This window comes from Kwoniella dendrophila, chromosome 4 (genome assembly GCF_036810415.1).
Source record: "Kwoniella dendrophila CBS 6074 chromosome 4, complete sequence".
NCBI lineage: Eukaryota > Fungi > Basidiomycota > Tremellomycetes > Tremellales > Cryptococcaceae > Kwoniella > Kwoniella dendrophila.
The window spans coordinates 1,550,613-1,570,007 of record NC_089479.1 but is presented as its reverse complement, the minus strand read 5'-3'; the positions used below and the strand labels follow the sequence as shown (position 1 = coordinate 1,570,007).

The 19,395-nt window shown below is 35.5% G+C and overlaps 9 protein-coding genes across 9 annotated transcripts; 5 read left to right on the top strand and 4 right to left on the bottom strand.

Moving 5' to 3' along the window:
• Positions 1 to 77: 77 nt before the first annotated feature.
• L201_003687 (uncharacterized protein) lies at positions 78 to 1,052 on the top strand (the record flags this gene model as incomplete). Its single annotated transcript, XM_066219440.1, has 3 exons — positions 78 to 95; positions 165 to 590; positions 672 to 1,052. 3 exons carry the CDS (start codon positions 78 to 80, stop codon positions 1,050 to 1,052), a joined length of 825 nt encoding a protein of 274 aa, XP_066075537.1.
• Positions 1,053 to 1,215: 163 nt separating this feature from the next.
• On the bottom strand, positions 1,216 to 2,415 carry L201_003686 (uncharacterized protein; the record flags this gene model as incomplete). Its single annotated transcript, XM_066219439.1, has 3 exons — positions 1,216 to 1,421; positions 1,523 to 2,093; positions 2,200 to 2,415. The coding sequence occupies 3 exons, from the start codon at positions 2,413 to 2,415 to the stop codon at positions 1,216 to 1,218; spliced, it is 993 nt and encodes a 330-aa protein (XP_066075536.1).
• Positions 2,416 to 2,830: 415 nt separating this feature from the next.
• L201_003685 (uncharacterized protein) lies at positions 2,831 to 6,797 on the top strand (the record flags this gene model as incomplete). Its single annotated transcript, XM_066219438.1, has 14 exons — positions 2,831 to 2,852; positions 2,917 to 3,111; positions 3,193 to 3,391; positions 3,454 to 3,592; positions 3,679 to 4,055; positions 4,154 to 4,433; positions 4,509 to 4,703; positions 4,756 to 5,018; positions 5,081 to 5,518; positions 5,627 to 5,840; positions 5,925 to 6,012; positions 6,088 to 6,206; positions 6,275 to 6,676; positions 6,750 to 6,797. 14 exons carry the CDS (start codon positions 2,831 to 2,833, stop codon positions 6,795 to 6,797), a joined length of 2,979 nt encoding a protein of 992 aa, XP_066075535.1.
• Positions 6,798 to 7,585: 788 nt separating this feature from the next.
• Positions 7,586 to 9,829, top strand: L201_003684 (uncharacterized protein; the record flags this gene model as incomplete). The annotated part of the gene is made up of 10 exons (XM_066219437.1): positions 7,586 to 7,609; positions 7,682 to 7,777; positions 7,871 to 7,995; positions 8,081 to 8,436; positions 8,523 to 8,725; positions 8,786 to 9,132; positions 9,200 to 9,388; positions 9,453 to 9,484; positions 9,547 to 9,709; positions 9,772 to 9,829. 10 exons carry the CDS (start codon positions 7,586 to 7,588, stop codon positions 9,827 to 9,829), a joined length of 1,593 nt encoding a protein of 530 aa, XP_066075534.1.
• Positions 9,830 to 10,048: 219 nt separating this feature from the next.
• On the bottom strand, positions 10,049 to 10,336 carry L201_003683 (uncharacterized protein; the record flags this gene model as incomplete). Its single annotated transcript, XM_066219436.1, has 1 exon — positions 10,049 to 10,336. The coding sequence occupies one exon, from the start codon at positions 10,334 to 10,336 to the stop codon at positions 10,049 to 10,051; it is 288 nt and encodes a 95-aa protein (XP_066075533.1).
• A 1,600-nt stretch (positions 10,337 to 11,936) lies between these two features.
• L201_003682 (uncharacterized protein) lies at positions 11,937 to 12,586 on the bottom strand (the record flags this gene model as incomplete). Its single annotated transcript, XM_066219435.1, has 3 exons — positions 11,937 to 12,049; positions 12,161 to 12,412; positions 12,502 to 12,586. 3 exons carry the CDS (start codon positions 12,584 to 12,586, stop codon positions 11,937 to 11,939), a joined length of 450 nt encoding a protein of 149 aa, XP_066075532.1.
• Positions 12,587 to 13,359: 773 nt separating this feature from the next.
• Positions 13,360 to 15,512, top strand: L201_003681 (uncharacterized protein; the record flags this gene model as incomplete). The annotated part of the gene is made up of 9 exons (XM_066219434.1): positions 13,360 to 13,449; positions 13,521 to 13,569; positions 13,665 to 13,725; positions 13,791 to 13,810; positions 13,906 to 13,995; positions 14,092 to 14,678; positions 14,768 to 14,945; positions 15,031 to 15,113; positions 15,177 to 15,512. 9 exons carry the CDS (start codon positions 13,360 to 13,362, stop codon positions 15,510 to 15,512), a joined length of 1,494 nt encoding a protein of 497 aa, XP_066075531.1.
• A 411-nt stretch (positions 15,513 to 15,923) lies between these two features.
• Positions 15,924 to 17,262, bottom strand: L201_003680 (uncharacterized protein; the record flags this gene model as incomplete). Its single annotated transcript, XM_066219433.1, has 5 exons — positions 15,924 to 16,320; positions 16,448 to 16,617; positions 16,763 to 16,770; positions 16,845 to 16,915; positions 17,054 to 17,262. The coding sequence occupies 5 exons, from the start codon at positions 17,260 to 17,262 to the stop codon at positions 15,924 to 15,926; spliced, it is 855 nt and encodes a 284-aa protein (XP_066075530.1).
• A 757-nt stretch (positions 17,263 to 18,019) lies between these two features.
• On the top strand, positions 18,020 to 19,386 carry L201_003679 (uncharacterized protein; the record flags this gene model as incomplete). Its single annotated transcript, XM_066219432.1, has 5 exons — positions 18,020 to 18,143; positions 18,219 to 18,316; positions 18,403 to 18,486; positions 18,573 to 19,284; positions 19,355 to 19,386. The coding sequence occupies 5 exons, from the start codon at positions 18,020 to 18,022 to the stop codon at positions 19,384 to 19,386; spliced, it is 1,050 nt and encodes a 349-aa protein (XP_066075529.1).
• Positions 19,387 to 19,395: the final 9 nt, after the last annotated feature.

Genomic DNA, 19,395 nt, shown 5'->3' with positions numbered 1-19,395 from the left:
AAGCGGTGTTGAAGAGGAAGGATCTATATATATCATCGTAAACGATAACATCAAAAGACAGAAGCCAGCAGGACAAAATGACAACTAGTATAACGGTGAGCTGATATCTTTACACAGTTGCTCCCGAATATCTTGAGCTTAAAAGATTGATTTTCTGATTCCAGGACGCTCGGTATAATGTCCTCCATCACACATCATCATATACATCATCTTTGTTATTTGATGAACCACCTGAAACAGGATGGTCTGTCATGCCAGGATTTGATGAATCCATTAATATACCTATAGAATACGAACCACCAAGATTTGATTCAGATGAGACTTTACCTAATCAAATACATCCTTCTTATCCATTTGGTAGACCAGCAAGTTTAAATAGAAAAGGTAATAATACGAAAAATAAAGGTATATCGAATTTGCTAGGTACGTTAGGCAGTAGCTCAAGAGGAATGAACATGAATTTAAGAGGTGGTGAATGGTCAAATAAAAAACATTCAGAAGCGCAAGGGGACGATAGTTGGCATGAATGGGGTTTAGATAATGATCTTTTACAAAATCATGGTAGAAAAGAAATACCACCTGGAATGGCTGTAAGTTGGGATGCATTTTCCTTGTAAAAACATACTGAATGACGTTCGTGCTGATCTTTATAATTAATATACCCCATGTAGGGAGCAAAAAGACCACCTTCACCACCTTCGCCAGCGTTGCATCCGTCTTTGATCCCAGCACCTAGATCTCAACATTTACGTCGTTTGATTGAACGTCAACAGTCTTCACCCATAATACCGAATCAAGGTTTTGATGCACCTGTACCGAATGAAACTTATGATGAACCAAATTCACCCAATGTAAATGCTCAACAAGATGCTCAACAGCAACAGCAACAGCAACAGCAAGTATCACAAACTCAACAACCTGTACCTGTGCAAATGGGTCAAATTGGTTCTTCGTTAGGTGGATATAGAGGTGCAAGATCTGGATTGACGGGGATGGATAGAGAAGATGGTGATGACGAAAGTGGGGATGAAGTACAGGAAGATAACGAGTAGTTGTTATAATAGCTTTACCTGAATTCCCCAAAAGGATAGATTTCGTGAATACCTAGCATTGTTTAGTATTGTTGTGTGTAACATAGATTGTTTGATCGTAATGCATGAGAAAATATGCTCAACATTCAGAAAATATGGTTATATTACTACATAAATTGCTGTTTTACCTACTTAATTGAGCTTTAACAGTTTCCGATAATCTCGATTTTACTCTTGGTGCGATTGAACCATTCAATGCAGCTGACCAAGATGCAATTTGAATAGCTTGTTCAGCTGATTTTGCAGGTAATGTGGATAAAATTGGAATTGGTGAAGATGGGAATTGTGGTGATGAAGAGTTGGTCTGTCTGATTGGCGATACTTTACGTGCTATATGATATATGATTGATGTTAGCTTCTTCGATTCCGCGGGCAAAGAAGGATATTCAGAAGCTAAAGCAGAGAAAAGTCAAGAGATAAGAAAGACTTACGATGGCCTAAAGCAGAAATGACACTAGATCCACTCTGAGCAGATGATGTAGAAATTAAAGTATTTTTACCAAATAAACCTTTTTCAGAATGATCCATAATATCTAAAGTTAATTGTCTTTTAGGTAACAAAACTCTTTTTTCACCTGAATTCAATTTGATTCCTACATTATTTCTTCTCTTATCTCTTTTACTATTTCTTTGATTACCTCTTGGTCCACCTTGAGATTGACCAGGTTGTCTATTATTGTGATTATTTCGGTTTTCTCTTCTTTGTCTTCGAATTACATCTGGTGGTAATGATGATCCGGAAGAAGAAAGATTTGATTGACTAGTAGTAGAATCACTTATTATGTCTAACGATACTCCTTTTAAATCTCTTCTTGATTTTGGTTTTGAAGATGATGGACCAGAACCAGATGGTACGGATGTAAGATTTGAATCACCAAAGAAATCTACTTGTTCACCTTCATTCGGGGTGGATTTTCCATTGCTTTTGCCGAATTTGTTGGATTTGGCGTTTGATGATTTTGCAGAATTCATTTGTACCCTATTTGATCTTCTGTCATCCCGCTAGATTGAGGGGAATTGCAGTAAAAGTCAGTTTTTAGTGTCTCTCGTGACTTTTGCTTTATTTGGAAATGCAGATTTGAAAACGAATGAATTTTGTCATACTCACGGGTATATTCTGTTTGACTGAAGGTGATATATTAATCATTAAATCTTTAGGTAATTGCCTTGTTCTACCAGTTTGATTTTTGAATCCTAAAGCTTCAGCTGAACTTGGTGTTGGTGGTAAAACATCATCTGAATACCGTTGTATTACTGAAGTATGTAAAGAACGAAAGTTTCCTGGTTTCACTGATTTTATAAGTGAGATTGCTGAACGTGACATCTTGTCTATGTACAAGTTATGATCTTGTCAACTTCAGTAATTTAAAAGGTCAATGAACTTATATATACTTGATATAAATGACTTTTGACTTTTGACTTTCGACATTTCGTACTAACTTATCCATTCCGACTCTGTGGGATAAAATGAGGAAAATAACGGGTCATTCATTATTTTTTATGTCAAAGTGCCACATTCATCTTTAATATCGTGCATATACCATACCATCGATTACTCTTGAACTGTTACATGTAATGTCCTTCTTGAATTTAAAAACATCTAAAACAAATCTCAAAAGACTGCAGTAAAACAGTCAAAACTCTTAGCTCTCCTCACCCCATCCTGAGGGCTACTACATCCGACTGGCTACCATCTTATACTTGATAAAGGCATTCTCACTCTCTTTATATAGCTCAAGATGTCTACAGAAGATTACGATGGTCAGTTATTTTTGGTGATATTTTATCTTCTTACGCGAAGCTAATATCCCTTCCATTTCTGTAGAGTTTGGTAACTACATTGGAGGTGATTTAGATTCAGATGAAGAATCAGATATTGAAATCGCTCCATCCGCACCATCGATACCTGGACCTTCAGCACCTGCACAAAGTTATGCACCTTTAGAAGGGTTAGAAGATGAAGATGAGGAAATGGATGATGAAGAAACGGGGATGCAAATGACTTTACATGGTGTGGATGGTGAGTTGCAGTACTTGAATTGGGAGTTTGCCATAGTGATAAGTACTCATCTGATACATACTGTTTACTTTGGAAATATAGGTACAGCAGGAAATCAAGTAGTTTTACATGAAGATAAGAAATATTATGCTACAGCAGAAGAAACTTATGGAGAAGATGTTGAAGCAATGGTACAAGAAGAAGATTTACAGCCGTTATCTGAACCTATTGTAGCTCCTATAAAAGTTAAAAATTTCACAGTACAAGAAAAAGGTTTACCAGAAACTAGATTTGATAGAAAGTAAGCCAGACCGTCATCGTCTAAAAAACGAAGGATAAATAGCTGATATAGTGGACTTTCAGCTTTATGATTGATTTAATGAATTACCCAGAAATGATTCGAAATGTAATGGTTGCTGGTCATATTCATCATGGTAAAACATCATTATTAGATATGTTAGTTTTCGAAACTCATCAAATGACTTATGATGTTGATAAACCAGTAAGTTTTGTATATTTAGAGCCTTCACTTGATCGTTCTTTATTCCGGAGTGTCTGGTATTTTCATGCTTATAATACGTATAATAGATACGATATACAGATACACACACATTAACTAGATCTAGAGGAATATCAATCAAATCCGGACCAATGTCTTTGGTATTACAAAATTCAAAAGGAAAATCAAATTTAATCAATATAATCGATACACCTGGACATGTGAATTTTGTCGATGAGGTCGCATCTATAGGTAGATTAGTCGATGGTGTAGTGCTAGTTGTTGATGTCGTTGAAGGTGTAATGCATGGTACAGAACAAATCATAAAACATGCTTTACAAGAAAAATTGAGATTAACTTTAGTTATAAATAAAATGGATAGATTGATTTTGGAATTAAGATTACCTCCAAGTGAAGCTTTCTTCAAAATTAAACATACTATAGAAGAAGTCAATTCTGTTATTGCGTAAGTTATCCATGTATCCTTCAATTGGTCTTCTCCTTCTTATGTCTTTGTATATACTTCAATCGAGGCTGGGCTGATAAATATCACTGTATTTCTAGATCAATCGATCCTGACGAATCATATCGATTATCACCAGAAAGAGGAAATGTAGCATTTGCATCAACTCAAATGGGATGGTGTTTCACTTTAAAATCTTTCGCATCAATGTATTCAGATACATTTGGTTCTTTCAATATAGATGAATTCGCAATGAGATTATGGGGAAATATATACTTCGATTCGGAAAAAAGGAAATTCACACGTAAACCTGCAGATGTAGAATCAAAGAGGTCTTTCGTACATTTCATTTTAGAACCTTTATACAAATTATATACACAGGTTAGTTCTAGCTCTCTCAATTTCCTGGCACTTCTCCCAATAGATCCTTTGGCTGACCTTCTGTTTGGTATTTAGGTTTTGAGTGAAGATTCCGAAACCTTAAAAGAGACTTTAGCAGATCTGAGAATAACGCTAAAACCTGCTGCATACAAAATGGATGTTAGACCTCTGTTAAAAGTTGTTTTAGAAGCTTTCTTTGGTTCTTCAGTCGGTTTAGTAGATATGATAACGGAGCATATTCCTTCTCCAGTCGCGAACGCTGAGGACAAAGTGAGTTGGCTTTTGTTCAAACAAATTACAGTAATTGATATCTTGGACGCAGATACGGCATACCTATACCGGCCCCCTTACTTCTGATCTCACCGATTCAATGCTCAAATGTGATCCTCAAGGTCCAACAGTTGTTCATGTAGCCAAATTATACCATACAACCGATGCTGAGACATTTAGAGCATTCGGTAGAGTCATGAGTGGTACAGTAAGAGTAGGACAATCGGTTAAAGTATTAGGTGAAGGCTATTCGTTGGAAGATGAAGAAGATATGGTGAATGCTATTGTTGAAGGTGTATTGATAGATGAATCTAGGTAAGCGTACTTAAAAGATGCTTGACTTACGGCTTTAGCTGATATTATTCGAATTTATATAGGTATACCGTTGGTATTGCTAATGCCGGAGCAGGTAATTTAGTTTTATTAAGTGGAGTTGATTCATCAATATCAAAAACAGCTACAATCGTATCAAAAGACATTGAAGATGATTTATACATTTTTAAACCAATAAAACATATTACACAATCTGTATTAAAAATTGCTGTTGAACCAATTTCACCATCAGAATTACCAAAAATGTTGGAAGGTTTAAGAAAAATAAATAAATCTTATCCTTTAGTAATTACAAAAGTTGAAGAATCTGGTGAACATATTATTTTAGGTACAGGTGAATTATATTTAGATTGTATTTTACATGATTTAAGAAAATTATTTTCAGAAATTGAAATTAAAGTTTCTGATCCTGTAACTAAATTTTGTGAAACTGTTGTTGAAACCAGTGCTTTAAAATGTTATGCTGAAACACCAAATAAAAAGTAAGTTTCTTTCTCTTACCACACTGTCCTACATTGAAGGGATTACCAACCAGATTGTTGAAAGTGAATATGAAATGAAAGCTGATTCTTGACTAATCCACTTGTTAGGAACAAACTTACAATGATTTCTGAACCTTTAGAAACTGGTATAGCGAATGACATTGAATCTGGTAAAGTCACAATGAGAATGACAAATAAAGAAAGAGGTAAATTCTTTGAATCAAAATATCAATGGGATTTATTAGCTTCACGTAATATTTGGGCTTTTGGTCCTGAAGAAAATGGTGCAAATGTTTTGATTAATGATACATTACCTTCGGAAGTGAGTATACTCTTCATCGTAATTTCTCTTACATAAACGTGATCTCGCAAGTATTGGATTTTGATAAATCTTGTTTACATATAGGTCGATACCAAATTGCTTAGCAGTGTAAGAGAAAGTGTGAAACAAGGTTTCCAGTGGGGTACAAGAGAAGGTCCATTATGTGATGAACGTAAGTCGAATTTAGCTAGAAGCTATGATCCGTTCCGTATGTCCTCAGCTGATTGAGGGCATTTGCGTATGTTAGCTATCCGAGGTGTCAAATTCAGGATATTAGACGCAAACTTAGCACAAGAACCGATATATAGAGGTGGTGGCCAAATTATTCCAACAGCACGAAGAGTCTGTTATTCATCATTCTTACTTGTGAGTCCAGTTGATTAGATCCTTTAAGGCGGGAAATAACAAAACTAATTATAATTTTCTCTGTATAGGCAACACCTAGATTACTTGAACCAGTATATTATGTAGAAGTTCAAGCACCAGCAGATTGCGTTGCAGCTGTTTACACAGTATTATCGAGACGTAGAGGACATGTTACAAGAGATATACCAAAACCTGGGTCACCTTTATATACAGTTAAAGCACATATACCTGTATTAGATTCAAATGGTTTTGAAACTGATTTAAGAACTGCAACAATGGGTCAAGCATTTGTTCAAATGTCATTTGATCATTGGTCAGTTGTACCTGGTGATCCAACTGATTCATCAATTCAATTAAGACCTTTGGAACCTGCTACAGGTCAATCTTTAGCAAGAGATTTAGTACTAAAGACTAGAAGAAGAAAAGGTTTAAGTGATTCTATCGCTGTAGCTAAATATTTGGAAGATGAAGTGAGTTTATCACTTTTTTACAATGTCGACCGTCAAAGGAATATATAGCTAACCTATGTGACTGACCTTTCAGACAATCATCGCTATAAGTGCTTCTGGTAATGCGGATTTGTTAGGTTAAGATGAGGACGAACTAGGTATTGAGGGGTGTCGCATGAGAGTCCAACGAAAAGGCAAAAACAATGACATATATGTAGAAGCTATAGAACTTGCCACAAGCATCATGCATCAATGAAACAGGATACATCGTATAGTTGGCATTGAATATCCCGAAAAATACAAGTGATCGGCAGTTTTTAACATGCTAACCCCTTTATCCGATTCGATACAGTTGTGCCTATCAACTTAAATTAGGTATCGCTTCCTTGCAAGGTGAATATGATGCACCGCGCCAGCATGGCAGATCTCATACAAATATACAAATATACAAATATACAAATATACAAATATACAAATATACAAATATACAAATATACAAATATACATATATACATATATACAAATATACAAATATACAAATATACAAATATACAAATATACGACTGATTTGATAGTCTTATTATACGAGTAACCATAATATTTGGTAACTTAACTGTATTTCGATCATAAGATTCTGCTACGCACCAGTTGGCATAGATTACCGATTTGCGGTAAAGGTAAAATCGCCTAACTCGCCTAATCGCGCCTTGATAAGCGATTCAATAACATAATTAATGTAAAAAAAACTTCGATGAGGTGACTGAGACAATCCCATCTCACACGATACATAAATATATATATATATATACCTATATCGATTTTCATCATTTCTTCTTTCTTAATTCTTATCTGATCATTAACCTTGATGACTTGTATATAGCACTCCTTCTATCAACAACTCTGTTACTATATATATAGCTAATATATATAATGAGAGACGTTATAAGAGATTCTGTAAGTATTCAAACCCGATCTTGTGACGTAGTTCCATCTTGTTAACGTAATCAATCGATCTCTCTTTGATAGTATTTCGGACATTTGACTAGATTAGTATATAAACCTCATTATTTGAGGCATGCTGAAGAAGAAGAAGATTTTGTGATACCGAAATTTGAGCCTACCGTGAGTACAAATACATACATAAATCATTATTTCTCATTTAAGACCGTTTATATGGAGATCTCGGCTAAGTCGTCAATTTATCATAATTCATAGAACACTGGAAATGATGAAGATGGTGTCATTACCACACCCGCTGAAAGTTTACCTTCAGTTCAAGCGCCAGATTTACATCTAGTAACTTGGTATAGTGCGAAGGATAATGAAAATCCACGTAACTGGTAAGCTTTGACTTCACCTCTTTCAAACCATAATTTAACTCCTCAATTCAAAGCTGAATAGAACATACTTTACTTTACCGTTCAGGACCATGAAGAAGAAATGTTATGTTACATTTTTAATCATGATTTTAACTGTGACAGTATATATTGGATCAGCAATCTATTCACCTGCAGCTGGAGATGCATCAGAATATTTTGGTATATCAAGTATAGTTAGTTCTTTAGGTATTTCAATGTTTGTTGCCGGATATGGAATTGGTCCATTATTTTTAAGTGGTATAACAGAAGTTCCAGCAATAGGTAGAACTTCTGTCTACATTATTACACTATTCATCTTTTTCATCTTGAATATTTTAACTGCTTTAGTCAACAATTTTGCTGGCTTTTGTGTATTAAGATTCTTAGCTGGATTTATGGGCTCTCCTGCATTAGCTACTGCAGGTAAGTAATCTTTCGAATTGAGCCATCTCTTTTCTTGTTTCTTAATAAATTTCACTGATGATAATTATTTGGGTCATACGAAATAGGAGCTTCATTTGATGATATGTTTCCAGCACACAAATTAGCTTATTCAATGGGATTTTGGGGTTTAGCCGCTGAAGCTGCACCTGCTATGGCACCTATTATTTCAGGTTTCGTTGTTCAATCAAAGGGTTGGAGATGGGCATTTTGGGAAATGAGTATCTTCTCTGGGGCCTGTTTGATCATCTTATTCTTTACCCTACCCGAGGTAAGTCTTTTTACCCACGTCTCGGAAATTAGGCAAACATGCTAAGTATATCAAATGTAGACTTCACCAGATACAATCTTATTAAGAAGAGCACAACGTATAAGACATAAAATTGGAAACCCTCATTATCAATCACAATCTGAAATCACTAATGCAACTATACCATATCGAGAGATCGTCATAGATTCCTTATTACGTCCAATCATGTTAACTTTCACCGAACCAATCATCATCGCTATCAATTTATATTGTGGTTTAATCTACGCAACATTATACAGTTTCTTTGAAAGTTTCCCTATTGTTTATGAACAAGGATATCATTGGGATCTAGGTATATCAACTTTACCTTTTGCAGCTTTGTTTATTGGTTCTTTCACTGGATGGGTTATCTATTCTTACTGGAATTGGTAAGTTCGGTTTACATAATAATTGATTACATATTATCACGATGACTGATTTTTGTCTGTTCAATAGGAGATGTATCGATATTCCTTACGACCCAAAAGCACCTCCTCCAGCACCAGAAACACGTCTGTTCACTTCTTTCATAGGAGCATTTTGTTTCCCCACTTGTATTTTATGGTTCGCTTGGACAGCTGTTAGAGTTCATTGGATATCACCGGTCTTATCCGGAATCCCATTCGGTATGGCATCTACCTTAATGTAAGTGTTGAGTATATCATCTCAACTTGGATAAAATATATTGATAACATGACTCAACAAATAGCTTCAACCCATTCTTGACTTATTTGCCTTACGGTGAGTACTTCTAAGATTCATTCACATAGTAGAACTTCTTTCCCTGACAATGTTTCTTCCAGCATATCCACAATATGCCGCATCAGCTTTGGCCTCGAATGATTTCTTCCGATCTATGATGGGTGCAGGTATGCCTATAGCTGCTCATCCATTATTTACAAATCTTGGTATAGATTGGGGAAATACAATAATAGGGATCTTGAGTGTTGTCATGATACCTATTCCGTAAGCATCAGTTTGACCTTGTAACACAAATAGACCGCTAATGTGCATTATTATTCATACAGATTTGTCCTATACCGCGCTGGTCCATGGTTGAGAAAGAAAAGTAGAATTGCTCTTTAGATAAAATATAAGCATGTAGTACCAGCATAATTGGGATCCGGACTGATAATAGTAACATAGAAAATAGACAATAATTACAAGTATAATAATAGCAATATAATCATAATCGCATCATACATATCTCGTAAACACATACATAATGCATCGTGATTTGCATCTAAGCCTTTTATTCATCAATAGTGTATCCACGCACCTGTTCACTTTGGTGCTGGGTATAGTTTATCCAAGATACAGAACAACATTCTCAATTAGATTATCTTCTTCTTCAGCCTTCATAGCTAGCTTTGCAGGTAACATCAATCCAGGTTCGTGATCTTTGGTAGACATAGATGTCAATTGGAGCTTCGGAATGGGTTCTGTACTCATAGTTGGTTTAGATGAAGGTGAATGAATTGATTGGTGTGGACCATTCATTTTGGTAATTTGGGATTTTATTGCATAATTTAAGCCTAACGTTGCAGTTATGGCTATAATGCCTGATAAGAACGATCGTCGAGGAAATGTCATTGTTTAGCTGGTAAAGTGTGGAAGGTGATGATATATGACAATGTAAGTTAATTATCTTCCTGTCCCTATTACGATTTGATTGACTTGGTAAGTCAGTGGATATATCAGGCTCGAGTTGAAGTATTGGAGATTGTTGTAAAGCTAAGGCTTTTGACTTTATTTATCGGTAACGTGAGGAATTATATTGAAGTCAGCATACTTTGAATACACATGTACAACTCGTTATATACTGTACTGGTCAATTTTTTTGTTACATGTATGATGTTTATGATTCACAATGATACAAAGGAAGTTTCATGTAAATAGCTTTAGTTTTAGCCCCTTCCAGCGAAATCGTGTGAATATTCCCTTTCATTTCCGACTAACTGACGACTACAGTATCGTTGTGCATTCAGCATTACCTGGAGTATGAGTCTGAACGATTCGCTACATATCTAGCCCCATTGTCCTACATTGAATGAAAGGAGTTGACTTTGATGACTGATGGACATGACGAAAAAGGCCCAAAGGATGTTACCGAGTGATAACAAAGCACAAAGCACAGTCCATCAAAGCTGTGTATCGAACACAGAGACACACAGCATATTGGGATATTGGATACTGGATACTGAATACTGGGGTGGCGAGTGATTCACCTTACCATCATACTTTTTCTTGACTCAAAACGATCTAGTCGAAAACTTCATTATAGTCTATAACCTATACATACATCAAACATAGTTTGTTATAATCCCCCAAACAACTCGATTCACCTTCTACCCGTTATCCTAATATCAATTTCTATACAATTACGTCTTTGAATCGCTTTTTCGACTATGGAACTCAATACATTACAACCAACAGCTAATAATGGTATGAAGAAAGGTAAGCTAGCTGATTTTTCCTTATTGTTCTTCCACCTTTCGTGCTGTAATGATAAGTAAGGTAAAATATCACAATGACAATGAATGTAACGTGTTTTATGTTGGAATCACCTAGTCGTTCAACCTTCTATAAACCTGCAAGAACAGGTCCAAATTCAGAATCGAGAAGAAGAAGAAATTAGTAGATTAAGAGGTGGAGGTTGTTGTGGTTGTTTAGGAGCCACTGTAAGTGTCATTCTTCCGTTGGGATATCTAAAAGATATTCGCCTTATTGACATATCCGACTGATTTCGTCGTTCCGATTACGTGTTATTTATGTTAGTTGTGTGCTTGCGCTTGTTTCGAATGCTGCTGCGATTAAAATATCAGAATATAATTCTGATGGCAGATATAGAAGGGATGTGCGATACTGTACGCAGAAGTCAAGTGGTGTATGCAGTTAGAGTATATTTGGATAGTGATTTATAAGATCAATCTCCCGTTTCTACTAATTTCACGATCTATGAAAACAAAAATGCTTCGCTTGAGATGTGATTTGATGCATTTTCTATGATATCTTAAAAATGTGGTGTATTGATGTATATTCGTAATGTAATGTTAATAATCGCTAGATTGGTGTGATGGTTTAAAATCCATTACGTTTCATCCTGCTAAAAGTTCCTCCACAGGCTGCTGTCCTTGTTTCTTCTATATATCCTACATTGATGACCAAATTTATATCCAGACAAAATCATTGTTTAATCCGTACATCTTCGTTTATTTCTATTTGGGAAAGGTGTTGTAGGTAATTTCGGTGGTTCTTTTATCGTTGCATTATCACCTAATTCAGTTTCATCCGTTACACGAAGTTCTATATTATAGTAATAAGGTTAATTTTGAATCTCAATCATAGCAACAACGTTATAACATCTATCGCGCTTGCTCGTCGGTTAAAATCAAATCGTGAAAACGGTAAACTCACTCCAAGTACCATCATCATCCTGAACACCTTGAACAACATTTTGTCTTAAAAATTTAGCAGCTTCATTCCATTCATCTATCCTCTGTTTTATCTCTTCATCAGTTACTGTACTTGTTTCTTCTATTATAGGTTTGAATGTTGCATCTGGACTTGATCTTAATTCTGCTGATCCGGCCGCAGGCGCTTTAAGGGATGGAGATGAAAATGTTTGTCTTAAAACTGATAACATCTGTACATGTCTTGTTGGATCACCTACAAAATCAGAGTCAAATCAATGATGTCAGAAAAACAGTGATACGAATACTATAAATATTTGAAGATATGATAACAAATAAACCCACCATTGAATGTTATCCTAGATGCTCTTAGCATTGATCTATAAGCTGATCTAGCAGCTGGTTTTAACGATACTGGAAATGTCGACATGATTCTTTACTTATATATCGGCTAATCAATTCAATGTCCAAGATATATTTTTTCTCTTTTATATATATAAGATCTGATAAGTTCCTGTAGTCTTGCCTTGAAATCCGATAAGCTGGGATATTGTATGATGTTCTCTTGACGCTTTAATATCTCTTCTATTACAAAAGATTACCGAAGCGATGTCTTTTTAATGTCGAAATATATTATTGTTCCAGAAAGCGAAGATGCATGATTTTTAGCGGTGATTGCCGCCGATCCGAGCTTTTCAATAATACGTAATCAATGGATGTTTGTTTACGTTATTGAAAGAAAGTAAACAAATATACGAGTAGTAGTAATGTAGACGCGGTGAATGGTGGATGTTAATCACATTACCTGGAATCTTAATCATCTCATATACATAGTTGCAATTGCTTCCGACTGGGAAATGGGAAATTATTATCATTATTATTGTTGTCAAATGATGTGGGAAGTATGCTGAGATACTCGTTGAACATTATTGAATTTTGACTCTGTTTGAGTGTAGTACATACTACTCGTCCATATCACCAGGTTCAAAATCTTGGCAGATCTCCCGCTCAAAGCCTCAAATTCCTCTTTCTTGCTATTTGTTGCGTACTAGTATTGTCGTTTAAAGACTGCTTGGGGTTTGGAAGAACAATCATATGGCATCTTAACAAGAAGATTTAAAGCGCCATTTTAGTATATATTCGTTACTTGACATTTCTGAGCATCCTTTCAGCAACCATATTGGAAGATACGATAGCAGCAAGATGAGATATACCTTTTCAAGCATAGCTGTATTGGTGCTGGCTGCTATACAAGTACAAGCTGCTATAACAGGGCAGCAGTATTGTAACAAGGTGAGTGATGATGATGAAAAGTCGCTTCCACCATATTGAGGGGTATTCTAATAGCTTTTATTCCGAAATAGTACTTATGTATAACGGGACAACATGATAGTGATAAAAAGGTTGATACGTGTGAGTAATCTGTGTGTTCTTAAAACTAGAGAAGGAAGAAAATCAAATGATAGTAAGGGATGTTTTCTGACGAACGTTTATTCGATGTCGATCAGATACACTGGAACCACCAAGTGGAACAAATATACCTGTTAATCAATTTGGATGGATATCGATGTGAGTTTGAGCATTAGATGATATGGGATGTATTACGGTGCTTACATGAAGTATACCTCTTTCAGTGGATTCGGACAAACTATGAGTGAGTTGAGCTAAAATTTTGCGCATCATCTTGTTACCTTGTTCACTACAATGAATCGTTTGTTGATAAGTATGAATTTCAATATATATATATAGTTGAATCACCAATGGTAATAGTTTGGCCAAATTCAGATGGATCAATAACTTTATCACAAAGGAAAACAGATAATCATGTAACACCTAATGGTGAGTTGATTTTTGAATTAGGTTACCTCAAGAAATCATTTTTACTATTTAAGACAAAAATATAGCATAACTCATCTATATCTACTCTCCTTATAGTCGATAATAATCCACCAAGAAAAGCAACATTACTTACTTCATCATCATTTTCAAATTCAAAAACAACTTCAATCTCATTCAGCTTACCTTCAACTAGTAGTAATACAAATTTGACTAATTTAATTTGGGCATATGGAAATAAAAATCCCGGTTCATCATCAAGTTCAACATCAAATTTATCACAACATTTAGCAAGTGGTAATACTCAAATATCGTTATTAGCAAATTCTTTACCTAGTTCAGTAACTTCATCAGGTAACAATTCTACGTCATCATCAACATCAACGAATAAACCTACATCATCTGCATCAGGAACTATTAACGGTGAAAAAGGTGGTAAATCATCATCAACAACAACCTCAACATCAAATATATTAATTGCACATGTAGTTTGTGGTTCAATAGCGACAATGGCAATCCTACCTATAGGTATAATTATACCTAGAATATCAAGAGGTTTTTCAATTAACAGATGGTGGTTTCCTACGCATGGAGCTTTAAATGGTTTAATCGCTTTTGGATTGATTGTGGCTGCTTTTGGGATTGCTAAAGCTAATTTTTTGGGTGGATTCGATTCAACTCATAGGGTGAGTTCATTCAGTCGTAGCATTTCCACGGAGACTTTGCGCATGTGGACTTTTCAACGCTAATATGTCAACTCGAACCTTTCACGTAGAAACTTGGTTTGACCCTTTTCATCTTATCTATAATTCAAGTTTTATTAGGTATATTACCACATTTTTGGCAACCCAAACATAAATTACAAACTTCAAGTGGTAGAGGTCCAATTAATTTCTTACACATGTTACTTGGTTTAGTTGTGGTTGGTGTAGGATTCGGTACTGTTTGGTGGGGTAAGTTCCCATTTCTTCATGCATGACGTTATGATGTACAGTTCCACCATTTACTGAGATTGACGAGTTCCTTTCATTGAAATAGGTATCGATCAAGAATGGGAAATGTATTCAGGTAAAGGTAAACCTAATGTAGGTTGGAAAGTTGGATGGGGTTTAGTTGTTGGTGTAAGTGTTATCATATGAAAACGAAATGAAAATTTGACTTTCGTTGTTCATCATTCAAATTAGATTACTGCCATAATTTATCTAGGTGGATTTTACCTATTACCAAGACAGTTGAAAATGGAAAAAGAAAGACGTCACTGGGCATCAAAAGTATCAAACAGCTATGCCGATCCACAGTCTTTGGTATCTAAAGAATCTAATACTTTTGTACCACCTCCTCCGCCTACAAACCATGGCCCTCGTTCTCAGCATACACATTCACACAATACTCATATAAATCGTCCCCACACTCAACCAATTGCGCGCTCAGGTAACACTACTATTGAACCAAATACAAATACAAGTACAAATTATGTACCACCTCCACCACCTAAAAGAAGATTACCTCCTCCCTTATAATGTGTATACGACATGATCTGTTAGTAAGTTGTCTGAAGTGTTGAACGACAGACACGGGATGGGTTGGGACAACGATTATTCATTCTTGCATTTATCTTCAATAGAATATTCCATTTATTCCATCTTTGAATCATCACTTTTTTGGGATATGAATACGGTCAGTCATTCATTGTATTACTATTATGGCAGTTTTTACACTTTGCTTCATTATATTTTTGGACATGCAACGTAATATACATCAACAAATTAAAAGTTATTACAAGATAAAAAAAATATGGCCAAGTGGGAAAACGAGAAAAAAATCTAAATGAATGCTTGTTTTGATGTATTTTGAATGCAGGATGTAATATTCCGTTATGATGAAAAGGGGGAAAAGTTGGTAATTCTCGCTTCTTGGTATTTCCTAAGCTACTAATCAATGACAATAGCATCTCCAGCACTGCTACCACCACCACCACCTCCCCCTCCTCCTCCACCTGGATGATGCGTTGTAGGATGTCCGTTCAATTTGATTCTTTTCCTCGTGCTATTCGATTGATCATTACTAGCTATCGATGATCCATTTATGATTTTAGGTCTTGAGCTATTTGTTAAGACTGAAACAGATATTTCTTCCTCTGAATCTGAGTTATCTACTAGATCTATCGGATCTCTTGATGAAGCTGGTCTACGTGTACCTGCTATCTGAACCGGTACAATAGATGATGAGGATGGTCTCGATATGGCTTTTGGTCTTGATGATGATGATGCTTTTGGTTGAGGTGGAGGTATCACTGGAGCTGGAGGAGCTGTTTTCGGCGTTGCATACCTGAACACATTGAAGAACAATCAGGTTAGCTAAACGAGCAATAGATATGCCTCTCTGTAACCGTGAGATTAGAATACATCCCACATCATCCAACTTGATGAATCCTTGTATAAGACTAATTACTCACTGCTTTGTCCATTGTCTAGCGGTAGCGTCATGTTTTTTCCTATCCCTCTTATATTCTTGTGCTATTGGAGCTACGAGTGGATCAGATGGATTTGGATCTGTAAGTAAAGATGAAAGTGATAATATGACTTTGTATAATGATAAAGCTGGTGACCAAGCGTTTTTGAGCAACTATCAAAATACGCAATTAAAAGAGAATTAGCTTTATAATTTCGACTATTTCAAAGTATTCAGCCAGTAGCTTATTTGAAATGGCGCCGTATTTTTGTTTGTGTTACTGTTACTTAGTAAAACAGCAATTTCGAAAATGACTCACATCAAGACCTAATGAGAACGAAAGTTTATCGTCAGCTTTTTTGATAAAATCCTTTCCTATTTAAAGCTAAAGATAAACTCACATATAGCACCTGAACTAGCTATATTACAATGATATACTTTTGTGACGAAATGTAATTGTGGTGGTGAGAATCTGAGATGGACAATCATCGATTGATTAGTTTGAGTTATATCACAACACGATCAAAATAGTGAAGATTAGATTAGATTGAATTTGAATTGATGAAAAGTAGTTAATATAACTTTTGTATAATGCTACTACACTACTCACGGATAATCATCAGGTACTTTAATATCAACTTCAAATAAACCACCTTCATATGGACTCCCAATTGGACCAGGTAAAAAAGCTTTCCAATTTAATATATTTGATTCATTAGGTTGTAATATGATTGAACCTAAATCTTCTTTTGATAAATCTGATATTTCTTTTTTGATTCTTTTCGTTGCCATAGCAGGTCCACCTAATTTTGGTGGCATGATGACGATGATGATGATTTGTCAAATTAATCTACTAATACTATTGAGAGAGAAAGAGAGAAAATAATCAAGAGATAAGGAAAATGTTTTTTGCCCAATTAACGATTCCTTATTTAGATTATTACTCTATTATTCAAGACTGGTGGGTGGCGGCTATATATCAGAAACTTGTCTGAAAAGTTGATTACAATGTCTGAAAATGGTTATGATTGTTTTGTATAGCCAAAAGATGGAATTTGATAGATTGATAGTATGAGTTGATAACGGAATGTCACAATTTTAGATATATCATCACAATAAATATAATCAATAGTTGCGTCAACTTGTGTGTTATCTTACATCAGTTGAGGTGGACAACCGTACATCTTTACACTACTTGTCACCACAACGTAACGTCAACTTTTGCAGAATCAATCTAATCTTATGAAACTAACGGGCTTCAAGAGAAACATGTGTACAACACGTGCCAGGTGGTACCTGCCGTCATTACCGTCATTACCGTCAAAGCTTAAAGAGGAGTCAAGCCATAAATAACCGGCCGGCTTGAATCTATTAAACCCTTTGTTATGGTAACCTTGTCCGAAGCTGAGGTCGGAATATAACGGTGGGATCCCAATCCTTTCTATATGACATATACAATTCAAATATCATCTACAGTCGTTGAGACCAATCTGTATATCACTGAGCTCAGTCTCTTCTTCTCAAATGTATACACTTAATGTATAATAATAAAACCTCGTATACTTACATCACTACAATGTCGGAAATACCTCAAGGAACATACCCATTACAGTTTTCATCTTCAATTAATTCACAATGGGGTATAGGTGGTCCAAGTAAGAAAAGAAGAAGGGATGAAGAAGAATTAGTAGCATTCAGATGTAAGCTATTTAGATTCATAACAACATTAATCTGTTTTGTAAAAATAACTAATCACGACTATAACTCGGAAATAGACGCTTTCAAACCCGCTTCAATCACTCAAAATACACCTGGAACATATAATATATCAGCTGGTATAGGTAATAATGGTCAAGTCGTATTTGATACAAATGTATGTTCCTACATTAATTCGAACCCAGCTTGCGTTTTTGTGTTATTGCCCAATAGCTTATGTCGTACTCGTACAATCACATATAGACCGGTATTCAGCAATCATTCGATGTTAGGGAAGAACATAGTAAAGCTAGAGAATGTGTTTTGATTTATAATGAGGTCACCAAGGTGAGTATAAGCTCTTTTGCTTATGTCAATTTTCAACAAGGGGCAATGTATGATAGGGTGTTGATCAGTGCCGTTCAACATCGTAGTCATTCACTCTACATACTTTACCTTCGACCTTACATTTAACGTTAAATCGATCGACATCATCAAGAGCAAAAGCAGCTTCGGTAACATCCTCAACTTCGTCCAAATCGATACCATTATCAAAGCTTTCAAGAGATATTGAAGATGATGAATTAGACGATAGCGGATCTAGACTGAAAGAGGAGAACGAGGAAGAAACGACACCTAGACCAAAAAAGAAATCTCGACCATCAGTTGTTGATGATGGAATAGAAACAAGACCTACAAAAGGTGGTAAAGGTTTACCAAGGAAAAAACCTTTAGAATCTGCTCCTATACCTATCTTATCAACCACTTCAACAACTTCATTTGGTCCAAAAACAAAAGGTGTTAAAGCTAAAGCCGGAAAAGCAAATACCAAATCAACAACGACTAAAGGAAAAGGTAAAAAATCTACCGTTGCAGCTACACAGGAACATGATACGTCTACAAAATTCAAGTCATCAGAATTTATCGAAGATTCAGATGAAGAAATAGCAAATTCTGAATCTAATATACCTGAAGAAGAGGCGGAGGAAGAAATAGATGAATTCGCTAATTTACTAGGGGAGAGTTTAGCTCAAGCTGATAATTATGATGACAATGATGAAGAGAGCGAAGAAGAGGAAGAAGAAGATGACGATGATGGAGGGTTAGGTGGTGCGAGATTGGTCGTTGGTAGTTCGGTTGCTCCTGGTAAGTCGTATAACCTCAGTGAAGATATTATCAGAACATTCTTAGCTGATTTTGATACATTTTACACTAGTTATCGATGATGATGGGTCTGAATGGATATAGCATGAGGAT